Source organism: Terrapene carolina, unplaced genomic scaffold (genome assembly GCF_002925995.2).
Source record: "Terrapene carolina triunguis isolate 2854851 unplaced genomic scaffold, T_m_triunguis-2.0 Scaffold66, whole genome shotgun sequence".
In the NCBI taxonomy this organism is placed as follows: Eukaryota; Metazoa; Chordata; order Testudines; family Emydidae; genus Terrapene; species Terrapene triunguis.
This window is the reverse complement of record NW_020664417.1, coordinates 86730825-86752492: the sequence shown is the minus strand read 5'-3', so window position 1 is coordinate 86752492 and position 21668 is coordinate 86730825. Positions and strand designations below refer to the sequence as shown.

Below are 21668 nucleotides of genomic sequence, written 5' to 3'. Positions count from 1 at the left end.
TGATTTTTTTTTTTTTTATCATCCCCTTGAGGTTTATAACTTGAACAAATCTGGTTAAATTTTTCACCAGGATAACAAAAGCACTTTTCTGACTTCAGAATTATTCCCCAGGTCAGATTTCAAGTTCCAGTTCCAAAACATGAAGGCACTAGAGCTCTCCAAGGAAACAGTAGGGAAAAATTAACATTGGGAAAATTACTTATTTTTCCCTGACCCTCTCTTTTGGAAACAACTTAGTTTGCTGATACCTAAAAAATCATCCTGAATGAGCATGAGAAAATTTGACCAGACGGTTAAAGTTCAGCAAAGTTATAAGTAACTCAAAACTGATTTATAAAGGAAATTGTTGAGCAACCTTAATTTTCTAGATGTTGCTACGAAGTCTGCCTAGGATATCTTAGCAACCAAATGGTTTTGGAATCCATTATACTCCAATATTACAACCATTTCTACATTTACAGAAAGCCAATCGGGTTTTGAAAGCTTTTAATAATGGGGTGAAGTCTTCAGTTAGTTAGGAGCATCTGGATTACTACTCTTTGAATGCTCTTTCAGTCAGAAACCTATTAAAAACAAAAGCCCCCTTTCAAATAAAGCAGTTCTTCTTGGAGTGATGGTCCCAACTGTATTCCACTGAGGGTTTATGTATGCACACCATGTGTCCGGAGCTGGAGAATTTGAAAGAAGTAGTGTCTGTTAGTCCACGCATGCGCCCTTGTTTTGCCTCTTGGTTTCGTCTGAGGTGATAAAGGGCAGGGTGTACCGACCACATATCCAGTTCCTTCTCACCATCACATGGTCTGGGGCAGCACTATTAGTATCCTCCTGTGTATGATGCACCCTTAAAAGAGTATAGTGTGTATATATAGGGCCCTACCAACTTCATAGCCATGAAAAATGCATCACAGACTGTGAAATCAGATCTCCCCTGTGAAATCTAACTTGTAGGGGAAGAGGAGGGACAGGGCTGGGGCATCCATCTGGGGGTTCCTACCTTGCACTGGGGGCCAAGTACTAGTCCCAATAGGGCTGGAGAGGAATGGGACTTCCCCTTCCCCTGCATGGCCGCTCTCAGGGGGAGATCAGGCCCACCTCCAGGTACCTTCCCTGGCTGCAGGAAGTGCTGTGGCTGTACTGCCCTCAGAGCCCAGCTTCAAAGGCAGCACAGAAATAAGGGTAGCAATCCCATGGCCGCCCCCTACAACATCTTTGCGACCAACCCCACAACTCCCTTTTGGGTCAGAACCCCGACAGTTACAACACTGAAATTTCAGATTTAAACATATGAAACCATGAAATTGACTATTTTTTAAATCCTACGACCATACAATTGACAAAATGGACCATGAATTTGGTAGGGACCTATATGTATAGTTGGTTTTTTTGTAATATTTAGCTGTTTTTACATAGTTTTTACTCATTTTAGTAGTTATTTAGAGTTGATTTGGGACTTTTAGGGGGAATCTGTTTACTTTTAAACCTTCCACCCCATACCATGCATGGGTACTGGACTATGCCAAAGATCCCAGGGTTTAAAATCTGCACCTTCTGACATCTGCACCTTCTGCCAGTGTTCCTTCTTGATCAGCGACGAACATCAGTGCTGGTTCTACTGCTTGGGAGAAGCCCATATTTCATCCTGGTGCAGAGTCTGCCAGTCCTTTCCAAGTCATCCCAAGAAGGCCAGGCTCTCCACCTCAAGAAGCACTTCATGAAAGTCACCATGAGACCTCAGTCAGACCCAGGCCAGGAAACCCCGCCCATACATCGGCCTGAGATAGCCAGGAGAGTGTATCTGGCTATGAAGATAGAGTCCAGCTCCAGTGATACCACCATTATGGACCCCATGCCAGGGCCTAGTCAAGAGGTAAGGAAGAATTCACATAAGCATGGCATTAAGTCTTCCTCTAAACTGAAGACGGAAGACTCGCCTTCCATGAGTTCCATCCAGCCTCCTGGATCGCCAGCTTCGATCCAGGAGGTGCTGTGGAAAGACTCTGGGGTCAGAGACTCTTGGCACCGGCATTCTTCAGCACTGAGCTGGAGCTCCACGGCACGGTAACAATCACGGCACCAATCACAGTTTCCCGTCCCAAGGAAGAAGCACAGGAAGATGGACAGGGGGTACTCCCCCTCCCGTGCAAGGGAACAGGAGCCACCCAAGGGAGGGCGACCGGTGCAAGACCACACCTCCCCTCCTGCTCAACAGCCATCACCGTTGACTCCAGGCCCATGGGTGGGATCATTAAATTTGGTGCCACCGAAGGAGACCCAGGTGGAGGATTTTGAACTCCCTTCCACACCTGAGACTTACGAGGTGGCCTTCGACCTGATAACTCCAACAGGTCCTCACTCTGCCGATCATAGAGGCACTGCACCGGCCCCAAGGCCCCAGACAACACAGAGGCTACCTGTGCAGTCCAGGGGCAAGGCGGCTGTGAGTCGGCAATGATCTCCATTGCCCTGGCATCAACGGGCACAACGCCGTTATGGTATCTGTGCGCAGACTCCTTGGAGTCTGAATCGGACACGGACTGATATGTGCTCCATGGAAGCCAGCACCATAGCCGCTGGCACTCCCAGATTGCGGGGATGACTCAAACCTTCCCCCTGGTACCATGGCCACCACAATGGAAGTACCAGCTCAGATGCAGACTCAGTGGCCCTTCTGGACCCTGTGGGCTTACCACCAGTCCCAGGGGTTCGCCTTGGCATGCTCCTTTTTGGTTGCTTCTGAGAGAAGGACTGCGTCCAGTGCCAGGGATCTCTCTCGAGTGTCGTCCACTGCTACTGCCGCTAGCACCACAATCGGTACCATGCCTGGCACCGACAACAGAGCTGGCACCGCACTAGGCACCCCGTCTGGCACCGCGGCTACGATCAGTGCTGTGGAAGGCACTGCGTCCAGCGCAACGACCAGTACCGTGGCCAGCACAGATGCAGACTCCGATTTGGGGGTGGAGCCGAAGCATTTTGAGGAACTGGATGGGCAGGAGGGGTCCTCCCTAGTTCGGGGTTCCTCATCATCATCGTCTCCAGATGAGGCGGTGGCATTCTCGGAGCCCCCCCCCCCTTCTGACAGCAGAGCCCACCTTGAACTCCTGAGGAGGGTCACTCAGAACCTCGGCATACAGATGGAAGAGGACACCGAGGTGTCAGACCCAATGGTGGACATTTTATCCCCGGCAGGACCACCAGGGTGGCCTTTCCCCTGATTAAAACCATTCAGGAGAACACACAAACTCTCTAGCAAATACCAGCCTCTTTGGCTCTCACAGCTAAAGGAGTCGAGAGAAAGTACTTCATGCCCTCCAAGGGCTACGACTATTTGTTCACCCACCCCCCGCCATACTCGGTGGTTGCGGCTGTCAATGAGAGGGAGAGGCAAGGACCTACCCCTCGAGCTAAGGACGCGAAGAAGCTGGACCTCTTCAGGAAGAAGATATACTTCACTGGAGGGCTCCAGCTTCAGATTGAACCAGTAGGCGATGCCAATATAACTTTAAATCATGGGGCGGAATGTTCAATTTTTTTGGACCTTGTCCCACCAGACTCTAAGCCAGAATTCTCGGCTCTCGTGGATGAGGGCAAGACAGGTGCCAGGACATCGCTGCAAGTACCAAATACAGAGGTGAAATAACTTCTCTACTCCTACTGAAGTTTTCCCTGATTATGTATCCCAGGCTCACAGTAGCTCTTCTGGGCACAGCATCACATTGGAAGCTCATGTTCAGCTGACTACAGCACCACCCCCAAATCTGAGTCACTGCTTCCCACGATAGTCCCCCATTCTATAAATATGGTCTACATTCTTTGTTCCTAGATGTATACGTTTCCATTTAACTGTATTAAAACAGATTTTGTTTGCTTGTGTCTAGTTTATCAAGCAATCCAGATTGCTTTGTATCAGTGACCTGTCCTCTTCATTATTTACCACTTCCCTAAATTTTTATCTGCAAACTTTTTATCAGTTTCTTTCATGTCAGCGATCAAAATGTGAAAAAGCATATGGCTAAAACCAGTCCCTTCGGGACCCCACTGGACATGCATGCACTTGATGATGATTTCCCGTTTACAATTATATTTTGAGATCTATCAGTTAGCAAATTTATAATTCATTTGTGTGCCATGTTAATTTTATATCGTTCTAGTTTTTTAATCAAAATGTGTGGTACCAAGTCAGATGACTTACAGAACACGATTATCTTATCAACCAAACCTATAACTTTATTTTAAAAAATCAAGTTAATTTGACAGGATCTATTATCCATAAACCTATGCTGATTATCTCCATTACCCTCCTTTAATTATTTTATTAATAGAGTCCTGTATCAGCCATTCCAGCATCAATCTTGTCCAGCATTAATGTCAGGCCCATAATTATCCAGGTCATCCCATTAACCCTTTTGAAAAATTGACACAACATTAGCTTTCTTCTGGTCTTCTGGATCTTCCCCAGTGCTCCAAGACTTACTGAAAACCAACGTTAATGATCCAGCGAGCTACTCAGCCAGCTCTTTTAAAACCCTTGAATGCAAGTTATCTGGACCAGGTGATTAAAAATGTCCAACTTTAGTAGTTTCTGTTTAACATGTTCCAGAGGTAACAGTGGAATCAAAAGTGTGTTTTCATCACCATATGTTGAGGCTATATTATGTTTTTCCCCAAATACAAACCAGAAATATTTTGTCTTTTTTGCATTACTATTGATAATTCTACCATTTCCATCTAGTAATGGATCAATGCCATTCTTTTTGTTCCTAATATTTAAAAAAACTCCTTGTCCTTAAACTTTGCTAGCCATTAATTTCTCCTTGTATCCCTTTGCTTCCTTGTCAGTTTTCTGCAATTCCTAACTTCAGAATTATATTGATTACTATCAGCTTCCCCTTTCTTCCATGTCTTGTATATTATTTTTTATAGCTGCCTTTGCTTCCGCTCTAAATCAGGTTCATTTTTTTTTTTTAACCAGCACAGCCTAATGGGATTGTGGCTTTTTGTGCAACGAGTAAGGTGTTCTTACATGATTCCCAATTATCACTCAAGTTTTTTTATTAAATTCTTCTTCCCAGCTGAATTAGCTCATAATTATTTTCTGCTTTGTGAAATTGGCCCTCAGTTATTGTGCCCAGGGATTGGACGGTAGTTGGAGTAAACTGCAAGGTCAAGTGATGGCTGCTTGAATATTGGGCCGCTTATTGTGTTTTTCAAGGAGTTTGATAGGTGGGCGTCTCTGAAGGGGAGGCATTGACTATTTCAGTTGGTAGTGGGCATAGTTATTCTATGCTGGTTTTTACTAGAAGGGAGGGGCATGGATCTGATTCACAAACTCTAAAACTTTCCTGGGCTGCTTGAGTTTTGGTATGTGTGGTGAGGCCAAACTCAGTAAGGGTGATTTGGTGGATAATACTTGGATCTTGGGTGGAATTCTTGTTACTGATTGTCACCATACATGTTCAGTTGATCTCATAATGAAGTATGCTGACAGCTCTCAACAGCAGCCCATACTTGGGTCTGGTGTCTGGGCTATGCAGTTTGGGTTGATGAGAGCTGGTTCACAGCACGGAATAGCTCTGCTGGATATGACTCTGCTGGGTCGATTGTGGAGGAATAGGATACTTGTTTTGTATCCTTTATTGCAGTGGTGCATTCCCGTAGGAGAGATTTGTGCTGCTGGCAAATGGATTCAGAATGTGATTTGCACCACTAGCACTCTTGTGAACCATAATTATCTCAGGGGGTGTGGGCTGGTATCAGTAGTAATGGACATCATGTGATTGGACTGCTGAGTTAACTCATTGTCGCTTTGGCCTTGTATTTGTGTGGCTTGTTCTCTTAGGTTAAGTTGAAAACCTGGAGAGTCTCTGGGAGAGGACAAGCTTGGGTTGTTCACTGTGCTAATGAGTAGGAAGGAAGGCTCTGATTTTGCCTAGATGAGATGGTGGTGAGACCAGGAAAGTGATATGTTGGCAACGTCTCTCATATCTACTCCTGGGCTGAAGATTGGTTTAAATGTATGTCCAGTTGCATGTGTAGGTGCAGAAACTTCCAGGACGATCCCATGGTTTTCATGTAGGCCATTAGATCAAGTACTATTGTATAACTTACTTCAGTCTCCATATATAGAAAGCAACAGGACAAGGAATTAGGGAGATTCCAGTACTATTGGGCAGTCATTCCGAGTTCTTCCAGGAAATTGAGAAGGTTTCTATATGGACCTCTGTATACCACTAAGAGTCCTAAGTGTGTCTTGTCCTTCTCCTCATAGATCATGTAGATGCACTCAAATATTTTTGTCTTGGGTGGGATGAATATTTTTGTCTTGAGAGGGATGTCTTCTGCAACTGAGATGGTTGGGGAACAGGACTGCTACTCTTCCTCCCCTCCCCCTCAGGTCTCTCTCTTTGTCCTGCGATGTATAGAGCAGGGGTTCTCAACCTTTTTTTATTGCACATGCTATAAAAATTCCAGGGCCCAGTGGGGGGCAGGTGGCCTGGGCTTCAGCTGCCAGAGCGGGGGATTTGGGGCTCACAACTTCAGCCACAGGGTGGGGTGGGGTGCTCAGGGCTCTGGACTTCCTCCACTGAGCAGGGAGGAGGGCTTGGGGCGCTAGCCCTGCAGGGTTAGGGGCGCAGGAGCTTCTGCCTTTCGGGGTTCCCAGCTTTAGCCCTACACGTTGGGGGACTCAGAGCTTTAGCCCCATGGGTGGCGCCGGGGCTTGGAACTTTCAGCCCCGCGAGCGCACTGGGGCTCGGGGCTCTAGGTTTCAACCACAAGGCCCTGAAACCAGCTCATGGCCCCTTTGGGGCCGCAAACCCCTGGTTGAGAAACACTGGTATATGCTATGGGATTGGGTGTATTAGGATAGGGTTAGAAGTGACATTGAACCAAATCTTAGTGATGTAAGCAAGGCTGGGTGCTTTATTGAAAGTAAGATAATGAATGGTGCTGGTTTTATTGGTGACTGATCTTGTATTCATCAGCAGAAGATTCGGGTTGTTGTTTCCCTCTCCATTTAATGATTTTACTGATTGAGAATGTGGTTTTAGGGGCCTAGCCTTTGGGTTTCTCCTATTGTGTGGTGGTTTTTGAGGGGTGCCTCCTCAGACTAGTGATAGCTGGGATTTGGGAGGATGCATGGTACTCCAAGTCCAGATCTTCTGAATGTGGTTATGAGTCAATTCTCCAGATCTGTAGACCAGAAGACTTGCGTGATTTTAAACCACATACTTGATTTCACTTTAGTATCCCATTTAATATTTTTAAGCTTTTAAATTTAGTATCTGCTTTTCCGTTTTTGTTAAACAGACTTCTCTATGCTACCTTACTTTCCAAGAGTATACAACCAAATCAGGGCCAGTATGCTTAAAACTCAAATGTTTTTGTATCCTAAAGATACGTACCACACTTGGGCTTCTTCATACTTGATTAGATTAAACAAAGTATAAAAGAAAATATAGAATATATTCTAAAATATGTAAAGTGGTCTGGGAAAATGTTAACTAAATTATTGCCAGCACATATAATAAGTATTATATCTGCCAAACTACTTCTGAATACTTCTCATTACTTCAGTGGAAACTATGAAGGCCATCACTTGTTTTTTTCCACTAATATTCACCTAATTTTTTATTGTGGTATTTATTTAAATTTTGCTAACTATGAAATTACAAGGATTTTTTTTCAATGATATGGTTCATTCGTTCTCAGTATTCTGAATGTTAAAAGGTGTCCAAGTTATTTTGGATTATAAAGTACAATAAATAATTCTTGCTGCTGAAATCTGTGTTGCTAAAACCTTATTTTTAGGGATAAATGGGATATGCAGGGAATCTTCCAGTCTGTACTGTAGTAGTTCTTTATGAATATAGTAGAAATTTTAAGAGGGGTTGTATGTATTAAACCACTGTATTAGAATAATACAGGTATGTACAGCACTCTTTTAATGTTTATCTCTTTAATGTATGCCCCATTTTTGCATAAACAGGTGGTTGCTGAACATCCAGATGCTTCACGTGAGGAGATTGAAGAACTGCTTGAATCGCAGTGGAACATGCTTAGTGAAAAACAGAAAGCTCGCTATAACACAAAGTTTGCCATAGTGACCTCTCCCAAATCTGAAGAAGACTCTGGTAAACGTAAAACTGTGCTAGTGTACTCTAACTAAATTTGATATACATAGTGATGTTAAACTAAGCACATATTTGAGACCTGTAGGGAAAACAGCTATCATTGTTTTCTGGTTTTAATTCTTGGTGTTTGTGCCAATAGGAAAAGAATGCCAATGGTTACAATAAAAGCAATCCACGAAGTCTACATTCCTTACTCATTGTTCTACAAAGTTGTTATATGTAAACGTTCTACTGTTTAGAGATTGGTGGTTTCTCCTTCTTCTTCTGCCCATAAGCAGCTGCCATTATCTTCACTGCCCACTAAATGTGGGTGGTGGGAATGGGAAAATCAGTCATTTTTATTAATGTAAACTTATGGGTTAGTTCTTAAGAATAGTTTAAGAAGTGGTTTATAAAATATAACCAGTACTGTCCTTTCTTTATATACACACACACACATTTTAAAAAAGGTGTTACCTCATAACATTCATCAGCTCAGGAAACAAGTATTCCAAACTTTATTCTAAATCTTTGTTCCATTTTTGGCATTTTATTGTGGTGTACTGCAAAGCTTTTAGGACCGCATAAGAAATTGCAAGATAACTTTTTTGCTGTTGGCTAAGATTCATGGTCTTGATAAACAACAGTTTATTTAGAATTTTGATATGATAATTTGAGTTGTTCTTTGGCGTAGCTTCCTTAAGAAGGAAGAATGGAGGGTGTGTGGCATTTGCTTGACCCTTCTCAGTCCAGTTATAAATGTCTGGTTTACATAGTGTTTTATAGCACTATAGGAAGGCCTGCTGTGGAAGTATTTGAAGCTACCAGGTGCTGCTTTGGGCAGTGACAAGAATGAGAGGGAGTGTTTGAAAGATTGTCAGATTTGAAACAAAAAAAATGTATAAAAATGGCAGTCAGTTTTGTAATCTTTCTGTGTGTGAAATAACATTTTGTGGAAAATTGGCGAAGTTTTTAACAGAATTTTAAGTGTCAAATATTTGGATATCGGGGTTTTTTTTTTAAAAAAAAAACAACAACATTCTGTATCTCTCAAGGTTCATCATTGAAGAATATTGGAGAGGCCAAACGTAAAGTGTTTCAAGACTCACCTAAAAGGAGATCAAGATCCAGAAGTAATTGAAATTTGTGTTATGTGCAATTAGTTCATCATTATAAGTAGCTATGGAGTGTACCTTTATGTAATCACCCACGTATCATAACCTCTTTATTTCTTCTCAGATGTTGTCGTCTTTGACTTAGAGTTTTAATGGATCCCAAATTAAATATCTAAACATTGTAGTACTGAATTTTGTTCAACTTCCTCAGTGTCATATTGCAAGAAATGTAATTGGAATTGTACCTGTACCAGGTGTTTCTAGTACATATCTTCGTGTACGTTTTCAGTTCTCTATAAATGAAAACATGTCAGTTCAATCATTCCCCATCCAGACCCTACCAGAAAACGTATTGGGTTTTTTTTGTTTTGGTTTGGTTTTTAATGCTGGCTTTTTGTAAATAGCAGGTTCTCCTGGAGCCATTTTAATTTAAGTTTGCAGATTCAGAGCTGCTTTGAATTTAAGATAATAAAAAAGTCCTAAATCAGTTGAATTTGGAAAAAAACGAATTTGACAGCTGTTCTTATTTTTAAGGTTGTTGCCTTTCTTTGAAATGTTTATCAGAAATCAGTTCCCATTGAAACAGCACACTTCTAGCTGTAGAACAAATTTAAAATGCTAACTTTTGTGAAAGATTTTTAGATAATATATTTATGGTCTGGGACTCTGTAATTTCTCCATATTAAACATGCAATGTGGCCTCTGACCTTGGAAAGTACTGGAGGGTCAATGTTAAGAGTAAGTGTACTAGGTCTCATCATGCATCATAAATGAACCAGACCTCTTTCTAAGCCATTATCATACCAACTGTACTTCAAAATGGTAGATAATTAAACCTAGTAAGTGGCTATGGACTGACCTTTTGTGTTGGAGCTTTACACTGAAATTAAGCAAATAACTTATTGTACGTGAATTCTTTATATAATAATTCAAGTAATCTTAAACAGAACAAAACAGAAGCATAATGGAGTTTTTAAGACCTTCTATACACTTGTATGTTTAAAGATAGGAATTGCCATGCAAGAAAAGGCCAATGGTCCGTATGATTGGTGATATCCTGTCTCTGACAGAGGCCCCTTAATAGATGTCTTCAGTCTCCAGTACCTGCATCTATATCCTTGGGAGAACTTAATAAAAGAATGAGGGAGACATTCAAAACTTTTGTTCAGTGGTAAAGCACTGTTATGAAGAATAACAGTTACAGCTTTATAGAACAGCTCTATTTTATTTGATAGGGGACAAATGTGGAAAATTGCATATTCAGATTTTAGACTAGTGCTTATGCAGATGGATCTGTCTTACTAAATAAGTTGAATATTTAGCAATTAAGAGTTTGGATACGTTTTAGAACTAGCATTCAATAATAGAAACTGGACCCTGGGCATCAAGGGGTTAATTAAATTTGTTAAAATTTTTAACCGTTTAAAAAAAGTAACGACTTAAAAGAAATATAATTTAGATCAGTTTAAGATAATTTCGAAGTGAGCTTTAGATTTTTTTTCATGTAAGTTTCCCCCATCCCCCACCCCAAGGTAACTTACATGGAAATAAAAGAAACCAAAAAAAGAGGACAAAGGAACCTTCAGAAGATTTTGAAGTTCAGGAAGCACCTAGGAAAAGACTCAGGATGGATAAACAGAATAATCGGAAGGTAATTATATCATCGGTTTGTTTAAGTCAATTATAGCAGCACCAATCACTCTGCTATAGTTAAGTTTGTCAGCATTTCCATTTTCAGGATTTAATATTTACTGGGTTTTTAACTGCATCAAATGAAGCAACTGTAAAGATGTCTGTTTGGATGCACTCGTTAAAAAGATTTTGTTAATTTAGTGTTGAGGCGGAGACATCTGAAAAGAGGTCCTTGCTAGTTACTTGAACCTAGCTGAAAAAATATACTAAAAGAATTCAATTCCCATGGGCAAGGGCTAAGCCCACAGGTTTTCTTGCTTTACAATTTCATCCCTTTTCTGTGTCAAAATGTAGAGATGTGTATGTGAATGTTACCACCATTTGTCTGAATCAAAGATTGTGTCCTTAAAAATGAATAAAGTACAAATAAACACTTTTAAGAATCAGATTTAAACCTGTAAAGCACTTTAGGCTGGCACAGTGTCCTGAACTCCAATCTGTTAAATTTAGAAATTGCAGTATATATAACAACTTGTTGTTCAGATAGCAGGCCTTTAACTGGCTCCTCTTCAGTTTCTAGCTTGTTTGTCAGAATTAGATAATTCTCCTTCTTCTTTGAGTAGTGTCCAAATGGGTGCTCCACTGTAGGGACACAGACACACCTACAGTGGGGCACCCATTAGGGGACACATGTCGAAGAATCATCTTTACTACACAAAGTGAATAACTTCTTTTATGGACTTGCCTCGATCACTAGGGATTCTGTCTATAACAGTGAGCCCATACTCTGCAAACATTTAAGCATGTACTTAACCTTTTCCATGTGGGTATACCCAGCAAACTCTGAAGGAATAATCTTATGAAAACATAAGCATGTATGTAAGTGTTTTCCAGATCAGGCCATAGTAATATAGTATATGAAGACTTACTGTAAAATAGTGTTGTGAATCCCCTGGAGGAAGGAGCATTGTGATCCAATGCTTACTAGGTAATTTGAATACATACGTGCATGCTCTTGTTATGCCTTTGGCTCCAGAAGGTCTCAGACATAGCAGAATGGTTACTTTCTTATTACTTTGTATGAATCACCTTTTACCCATTTCCTCCTCGTAGAAACCTAGAATAGTTCCAGCTGTCCACTTTATCATCATAAACAATTTAAAGATCACTTAGCTGTCATCCACCTGTGGAGTAGTGAAGAGCATTGAAGCTGCACTTCCCATTCTTTAGTTTCAACTCAGTGGCAGATTTTTAATATCCTTTGTCCTGGGGAGCAAGAAGCTTTGGGATTGATCATGAAACTTTGCTCCTTGCAAAGGATCAGTGTGTTGCTATTGCTATTCTGTGCCCTTAATTATTCTTTATGAAATTTTAAATGCTATAGAACAAAATGATTAGGTAATAATACATATTCATAGATTCTGTCTGAAAAATGTGTAACTTTGAACTTATGGTGCATATAGAAATCACATCGGCACAATGGGAGCTGCATTAAAGGACCATAAATATGTAACAAAAGCAAGGACACTTTCAGTGAAGAGTGAATCAGACCATGGATCCTCAATCATCTTTTTAAAATACATCAAGAAATTTATGAACCTGATGGAACTATAGCTTCTAGTTGTCTCAGTGATAGGAAGTTTATATAAACACAGACTTACTTATTCAGCAAAGAGTATGGCTTAGGGATAGGCAAAACTGCTATTAGTTTCCATTATGGTGGGGTTTTTTGATCCAGCAGGCCACTTCTTCCTTTGTAGTCTGGCTTTGAGGTATTCTACAAAACCTTACCAGCTCAACAATGGATTGACCGAGGAAAATCAATAAATACTTAAACCTCCTTTACAAAATCAAAATATATTGACAGTTGGGTCCTTCCATAATGTCCGTCTTGTTGATCAGATCTGCAGCAGTTTAGGGTTAAGCAACGTTGACTACTACACCTCTACCCTGATATAACATGAATTTGGATATAACGCGGTAAAGCAGCGCTCGGGAGGGGCGGGGGGGGGGGAGAGGAACGGGGCTGCTCGCTCCGGCAGATCAAAGCAAGTTTGATATAACACGGTTTCACCTATAACGCGGTAAGATTTTTTTGGCTCCCGAGGATAGTGTTCTATCGGGGTAGAGGTGTATTTGCATGATTTACTACTTCAGTGGATCCATAGCTCATAGTTAAGATATTCATGGCTATCCCTGTTGCTTAAGTAATTAAGGGAGGTGCCCTATTTTTGACCAGGTGCAATGTCCACAGTCAAACAGCTGAATGTAAATTCCCAAATTTCTCAAATATTTGATAAGTTTCAGTCTGGCGCAAATTTATGCAATATCAATAATATTCCATTGAAAATAGTATTTTATAATGGAAATGCTGGCACAACCTTTAACAATAACAGTGCAAAAAAATGACACTGCTATAAGTAGTGACGTTGAAAACAAGTATCTGAGACTTAAAATTCAGTGCAGGGTTGATCCTCAAATGTATATATTTCTGCTGCAGTTATGTTAGTAATTTAAAGGTATTAACTTGACCAATTTGGACACAAGAATAATAAAGCTGACTGAAATGCTTTATCTTCATATAGCATTTTCCTTTTCATGCAGGGGTTCATATTTCAGTTTCAGGTGAATAGGTTAGACATTGAATATCAAGTTGGGGTTTTTTTTGTTTTTGTTTGACAGTTTTATAGCCTCTGCTGTTGGTGGTTTATAAAAAATAAACATGCCTAAAATGGAAACTTACCATAGCTGAACTACATTACAATATAGACCAGGATGTTTGCAAAGACATTTTCTTTCTAATAACAGAAATCCAAAAGTAATTGCCACCTTTATCCAATCACTCATAAATTAGGAGTTTTTTTTCTTTTTTCTTTTTTATTTTTATTTTGTGACAGAGGGAGACAAGCAATGACAAAACAGCAAAAACAAAGGTCACAGAAACCTTCTCTTCACAAAAGAACCAGTCAGGTAATGTGGTCAGAATAAGTTTTAATTAACTTTTTCAGTTAAATCATTTAAACTAAACAGGTTGTCTGAGACAGCCATCTAAACTTTGCTGAAGCCATATTGAGTTATGCTCAACCCAATTTGAGGGGTTGCACTCTTTTCTGCACTGCCAGCATTTTGCAGTACTATATTTGATTGAAATGGTGTATTGCTGATTTAAAGCAGCAGTTCTGAAGTTCACCATTTGATGGCACCAAATTAAAACTGTTGCCCATTGATATTGTACAGTAGCAATATAAACCTTGTTGTTCAAATGCATGATTAATATACATTTATCCAATAAAATAAGTGTATATAGTAAAAAGTGACCATCAAACTTAAATTAATGTGTGATTCAAGAACTTCTTTATCACAATTGTTTGACGGGAGGCAATGTGGAGAGTTGAGAGGGAGTTGTAAAACAATCTTGTGTGCTAAATGGTTCATTGATCAGATTTGTTAATCATGCACAGGTTTAAGGTAACTTTTATAAGAACACATGTATTTAACTCTTACATTCAGTTTCAAAAGTGTTAATACACTGCAAAGAGATCTAAACTAATATACATGGTATTGTTGCTGTTTTTAATGTAAGCATCCAGTTCCTTTTATATAACTTTTTTAAAAGGGGATGTTTGTTAACAAAGTGAATCCGATTTTGCTGAGATCATGTAGGCCTTCTAATGTAGTGTTTGAGCAAATTAGTGTTACATCTCTTTTAAAAAAGTCATAAATTACAGAGTATTGTAATTTTAAAATATTTAGCAAACTATTTGGGAAATTTTTAACAATATTTTAAGTACATATTTGTTTAATTGGAGATCTCTTGAGTCTTCAAAACAAAACGCATCATTATTTCAAAAACTGATTGTGCACTGCTTACTCAGTACTACATAGGCACCCAGAAGACATACCTAAACAATTCCTTCCCTTATCTGAGGGAATATTTTAAATGGCTTCAGGGAGATAACGTTTTAAAGTTCCAAACTTCACTTTGTAAACCAAAATTATTTTACAGCAACGAAAAATCTGTCTGATGCATGTAAACCACTGAAGAAGCGAAATCGGGCTTCAGCAGCAGAATCTTCAACTCTTGCTTTTAGCAAGAGTTCATCTCCTTCAGCTTCCTTAACTGAGAATGAGGTAAAAAAAAAGTGGTGTTCACACACAGCCATATAGTTACAAAAAGTATCAGGTGTAAATCTTTTTTAAAAACACAGAACAAAAAAAAAAAAAGACAGATTAAATTCTCTAATCTTGCTCTAGATGAGCTACAGTTCTGGCCTATGTAAAACCTGTTAGTGTGTGTATTGCAAATTCATTTATTGTAACAAACGTCCACTTAGGGACTTCAGATATTGTGTTTTTTAAATGTATTTACCAAAAAAATTTTTGAATTGTAACCTTCTCTTAGAAGCAAAGTAAAATGCCAGTGTGTTGTGTATTTTCTTCTACAGATTTTATTTAAGTGTCGACTATGTTAATTACATTGTGTAACAAAACTGTCATGTTGCCATAGGTTTTATATTGAAGCAAGTTTCTTGATCCTCTGTATTTGGTCTACACCAGTCTTGGTCAGTTTTCTGAGCAGTGGCCTTTTATGCTCTCAATCTTTTTCGATCTGTTCAATTGGGTACTATTTCTGTGGTGCAAGTAGCTTAATCTCCAGCATACTTAAACAGGCAGTGAAGGATGTATCTTTTTGATATTTACTTATCATAGTCTTAGGTCTGCATACTTGGTATTGTAACTCTCCTCCATTGACATACAGTGTATATTCATATTCAATAAATGGAATCCATTCTACCGGTCATCTGTACTGTTAAAACAAACAGCCAAAGAATGGTAGCATGAGAACAACCTATGCACGCTGTTCTAAAAGGGGATTCCAGACACTTAGCAGGAACAGACCTAGGCAACCTCAGAAGTTCATATTAAAAAGTCAGATGTTATAAAAAAAAAAAATCATGAAGGTTTTAGGTTAGTCAAAGAAGAGAATTAATGTTTTGTTTGTAAGACAATAGGACTTCAAGCTGCAGTTCCTTTCACTTCTCCCATTTCACTGTTTTGTTGAAAACCTAAGTTGCTCAGATACCATCATGAGCGCAATATAAGTATCTAGACTGTTTTCCGTAAATGGCCAATTTTTACAGATTGGAATGATAGCACATTAACTGCTGTGTATAGTTACTATGACTTCAAAAATGTTTTTCTTCTCCCCCCCCCCCCCCCCAAACCCCACCAACAACAAAACCAAACGACAACCAAAAACACACGAAGGACAGTCTAGGTAATACTAGTTCTCATCTTTATCTGAATCAGCTGATTTCCTTCTTTTGGCTTAAGCTTTCTACTTTTTTGGAGCAACTGTTGAGGCTTTCTACCTAATGCTGTATGTGTTTGTGGGATTTGACTTGTCAACCAAATCCATGTAAGGAGGAAATTGTCAATCTATTTGGTTTAAAATGTACGTCTCTTGATGTTGTAATCTGGGAAGACATGTTCTCTGATTTCTAAATATAAATTAAAAAAATTCACTGTCAAGAGATCTTTCTTCAAAGGCTCAGTTGTTTTAGGACTTAGGAAAATCTAAGGTCAAATTCTTTTTCCACCTACAAATGATTGTGAGCCAAATTGTTCAAGTGCATGGGCTGAGCTGAAACCTCTCTGAAATCTCCGCTGCAAACTCTGTGCTATGCATTGCAAATGAGATAGGAGGAAGAGTAATACACACTATTGCAAGAGCTGTGCTTACACAATACAGGTTTGCAAACAAGGAAGTGAATTATATTAATGGTTTCTAAGGAAGATTGAAAAGAAATTTATTGACAACTTAACATTATCTTAAAATAAACTTTGCACAAACAATGGAGACTTCAGCATAATAGTTGGTCATGTGCTGGGTCCTTAGCTGGTGTAAATCAGCACTGACTTTAACTTATACCAACTAAGGATTTGTCCAAGTGAGTTTTCTATGATGATAGCTATTATGCCAGTAAATAAACGAAACATGCTAGGCATTTGCTTCTGAATTTATTAGTGATTCTTCTGTGAAACAAAATAAGATGTAAATAAACTTCGGATCTTGTGGGTGGTTTAAAAAAAAATGTGTAATGTTACTTTAGCGCTTGCATGTTTGGCAATGTAGACATGTGGCCTAAGGGTGTTAATCAACAGAAAAATCTCCTGGTTGGTAAAGGAAAGGGAGCATTTAAAAATAAATATAAAATAAAAGATGAGGTGATTAAGCAAATTGATATTTGTTTTTATGGGACAGAGGTGCAAAGCTAATTGATAGGATGCAATTCTTTTATATTAAATATATTTGATCTGCTTTATATTTTTTGTGGTCACTTTTATAGCTTAAAGTGTTGCGTTAGACATTGTCTTTTAAGGTGGATGAGAAAAATAACAGATATCCTACTTATGTAAGCGCACACGTGCAAATTCACAGTGCAGTGTAGAAAAACTTCTGGCCTTCGTGCTCTTTTCAGTAAATGACTGTAGATTGATTCCAGGATGGGACCAGATTCATATGCAACAAAATATTTTTCTGGGATTGTTGGAAGCTGCATTGAGCCCTTAAATTTGTCTTCATTGCTACTAACTTTTATAAAGGAAGTATTTTAGTTTAAAACAAGGGGAAGTAAACTAGTTATTTATTAAAAGGGGCTTTAAAAAAATTCTGCATAAAATTCACATGAACAATCAATTAAGTCCAAAATTTTCAAGTTAATAGTGACTTTGGGTACCTAACTTGAAATACTTTAAAGGGTCCTGATTTTTCAGAAGGTAGGTGCTAAGACTTTCAAAAGATCAGGCCCTTCAAGGTGTCTTAAGTTGAGCACCCAAAATCACTAATCACTTTTGAAAATCTTAGGCTGCGTCACCAGATGAAACTTAGTTTTTAATTCTTTTGCAGTTGTTAATGTAGATCACCACCTCAGAAATAAAACTAGAGATGAATCTAATCCTGAGAGAAAAATAGTTACTTTTCTGTATATGCACTTTGCATCAGAAATGTTTGTCTTTATATCTCATGTGAAATGTTACTTTTGAAGTGAAATTCTTAACGAATTACCTATGATGGAATAGAATTAGAATTTTATTTTAACACTGCAAAGGCTATAGAGAATGAGAAAAGTCTTGTATATGATATAGAACAACTTGGCATAACACCATGAAAGTTTCATGATCTTTGTGAGAAGACATGTAGTTATGTCATTGATCTCTTTCTAGAGGATAAAACAAGTGGTGTTTAGTTTTACTTTCTGGTTCTTTACATAAAAAATGGAGTAGATGGATAGATTTTTATGTAATGCATGTGGGTGCCCTTAGAGTGCAACCGTTTTTTTTTTTGTTTTGTTTTTAAAGCTCCAGGCCCCTAGGACTGCTAGATTATTGGCACACATCTTTCAATGTGTTTGCAATGAGGCATACCTGGTTCAACATTTCAATCAAATTTGATGGATATAGATTACATTCAGTAAAATGGGTAGACTTTTTTAATATTTCAAAACAGGTAAAGTATCAATTTCATGCAGTTTAAGGTATAGGTACATTCCCAAACTTTGACACAGAAAAGTGGAAGTAAGAAGTATGGGACTTGCAGTGTAAAGAAACCCGTGAAAGGGTTTTTCCCATGCAAGGAGTTTAACAATATTATATTAATAGTGCATAGTAAATTCTTTGTCCTCTTATGGAGAAGATTTTAACTTCATTAACACCCAGTATCAAACGAGCTGGATTTCTGTTCATAACTACAACATATTGTGTTTAGAATGACATAATATTCCAAAACATCGACTTCAAGTTGTACTGTTTTTACATACAGTAAATAATTCTATCACTATCAATTTGTGGCAGATTTGTTATATCATCTGTTTTTACTGGTGTTAGCAAATACGCACACAATGAAGAAATCTAAGACAAGGTAAGATATTTGATTAAGAAGACAATCCTAATAAAACACATGCAACTTGTAATTAAAACACCACTTCAATTCCATTTATCTACACAGAAGTCTAATTTTATACAGTATACAGATAGAATCCTCAAAATACAATGATTAAAAACATATAAAGATACTATCTTAGGAGGAGATATCTCAGAGGATAGGGAGGAATGAGTTCACAGGATTTTGAAGAAATTACTATGCTAAAGAAAAGTAATTCAAGCTGTTCTTGCAGGCCTGGAAAACTAAAATCTGTATTTCTAGCACTGTTTTTTCTAGCTATCCTTCTAGATAATCGCCTCTGCAAAACAATATTTAAGAATAAACCAAAATGAAAAATCATTAGCGGTCCTCCACAACCTGTTAATCCAATGTCTACTGGAGGTTTTTTTTTCGTCTTTGTCCTCTGCGCATTAGCAAGAAATGTTGGGGGGGGATTAACTTTTTGATATTTTTTTCCTATTTCATGCCACCAATAAACATCTGAAATGGGGGATCATTGCAAGTAACAGAATTTTAGTCTTTTACTACTTAACATCACCCAAGGCCTGCAGTAACTGAAGAGACCGGCTTTGCCTGCCATACCTTACTGTTTTATTTAGATGCTTTCACGTTCACATGAGAAAGTTCTAAGCTTGAATGTTGTTCTTTGGCAACACGTTTTTTAAAATAGAAAATTGAATTTCTCATGTATTATTCTCATCTTGTAAACTCTTTGAACTTCCAAAAGCTGAGATTCTGTTTATAACATGTTCACATAATGTAGGTTTTTATTCCACATCCATCACCATGGTGTCTTGAATACCCGTATGCAATCAGTAATATTAAATAAAGTTCCATAGTTGTTGTTTATATTCCAGGAATATTCAGCAATGCATACCTTATCTGAAACTTCAAGCCACTGCTAATGATAAAGATGGAACATGTCCTAGACTTCTTACTATCATAGTACCGTGTACACTTATGGCACAATATATTTAGAGAATAACGTATCCAGTTTAACAGTTCGGGCCAAAACATACATCTTCAGTTCAGGATCTCCTATACTGAAATAAAAGAAATTTTAACTGTAACTCAGTTGGCTCTGTCAGTTTTTCTGTCTCTTTCCACAATAGATTTTTGTCTTCTGAATACAGTCTGTCATTTGCACATTGAGCTATGTGATTCCCATATCAATTTTACTTAGATTGAAAAACCACAATAGTTACACCATTCAAAAAGGTGAAGAAACAATTAAAGTAGATTCTTTACCATAAAAAACATCAAAGAGTTTTAGTTTGTCAGAAGTCTCAGGACTGGTATACCTAAAAACCTAACCTAAAACCTAACCTAAAAATTAGATTGACCCAGTTAAATTGTTCAGGGCTTTGAAAAATTTTGTGCCCCATGCAACGCAGTCAACCTAACTCCCCTGTAGACTCAACTGGAATTTTTAAGGTGACCTAGCTACTGCCTCTTGTAGAGGTGGATTACCTACATCGACAGAAAAACCCTTTCCATCACTGAAAGAAGCATCTACGCTACAGTGGCACAGCTGCAGTGCTGTATGTGTGCCACTGTAGCGTAGGCATACCCTCATACTCAAATTTATACAGAAAACCACTTCCTGGATTACTATGACACAGAAATCAAAGTCTTAGAAGTTGCTTCAGGGCTTGAAGGGTGGATGTCCTTAGTCTTAAGAGTCATGGAAGTGAATAGCCAGCCTTCAAGCCCAGACTTCCTGAAGAAACTTCTAAACCTTCATTTCTGGGTGATTGTAATCCTACTAATGTGTTTATAAAGGAGAGGGAGGGTGCCTGATAGAGGATGCCACTTCAGCCAGCCCAGTGTCTTGAGAAAATTCATAAGCTATTTAATTGGGGAGATGAGGGAGGTCTATGGGAAAGCAAGGTATTTGAGTTGGTCTTGTTTGTAATTCTGTAGAAGTGATTGTTTTAACAGACAACAGTAGGAGCAAATGAAACCTTTCTGACATATCCGGTTTTCATTTTAAATACCCATTTAAAAAAAATGAATTTGTTGAGTATTTTTCTAGATTGCTTGTGATTCTAAACATCAGTGTTTGGTTAAAATGGGAAATTGGGAGGGCTAGCTTTTCTGGTACTGGGAACATTTTTCTTTAATTTCTTGGATATCTGTCTGATTATAAAATGCATAAGCACAACGTTAGAAGATAATAAAAGCAAGCAATACCTGACTAGGAAGTTGTGACTGAACATGTCTTGGGTACAGTGTGAGATCTAAGGCCACATGCTGTATAGCATTTGGGGGAAGTGCTGTTACACATGCACAGTGTTGGTATTATAACAGGCATTTTATACAAAAATTAAGTAATAAAAACATGAAGTGTCAGTCTAAGGAAAAAATAGTTGAAACTTTAAAATTACACTTTTAGTGGCTTGGAAATCTGAAAGGAGGCTGGCTATGTGAGGGGCTAACCCTACCTTGGATTCCATTCCATCTGTGTATCAAAGGTGGAAAACAAATAGTGTAAAAACATTACTAACACTTTTACACTTTAAAATGCTGTTTGTTTTGAGCCTTACTAGGCTAGAGAAGATTTGCCTGTCTCTGGGAAAGCTTGTGTAAGTCAGGGCTACAGGAAGGAAAGATTCATAATACTAATGCTATACATAGAAAATGTACGTAACCCTTCCTAGCTCTGCGTTTGCTAACACATGATGGACAATATTCAAAACTTGCTTCTGCTTCCTGACTTTCATATTCTTGCATCAAACATTTGTGTTTTTTTCTAGGCCATTTAAAACTAAGTGATATCTTGGCTTTTGTTTTTTTAAGGAAAAATACATGGCAAATGAGACATTGAAGAAGGCTCTATAAATACATTTTTAAAAATTCTTAAAT

At 38.5% G+C, this 21668-nt stretch overlaps 1 protein-coding gene across 2 annotated transcripts in view; it reads left to right on the top strand.

Annotated features, from left to right (window-relative positions):
* The window catches only part of NSD2 (nuclear receptor binding SET domain protein 2), a 161815-nt gene that overhangs the window by 71324 nt on the left and 68823 nt on the right, over window positions 1-21668 (top strand). For both annotated transcript variants that reach the window (XM_024199044.2, XM_024199043.2), the window contains exons 6-10: window positions 7988-8132; window positions 9167-9244; window positions 10759-10877; window positions 13756-13828; window positions 14865-14989. In XM_024199044.2, coding sequence (XP_024054812.1) covers window positions 7988-8132; window positions 9167-9244; window positions 10759-10877; window positions 13756-13828; window positions 14865-14989 — 540 coding nt within the window. The remainder of the gene's footprint in view (window positions 1-7987; window positions 8133-9166; window positions 9245-10758; window positions 10878-13755; window positions 13829-14864; window positions 14990-21668) is intronic.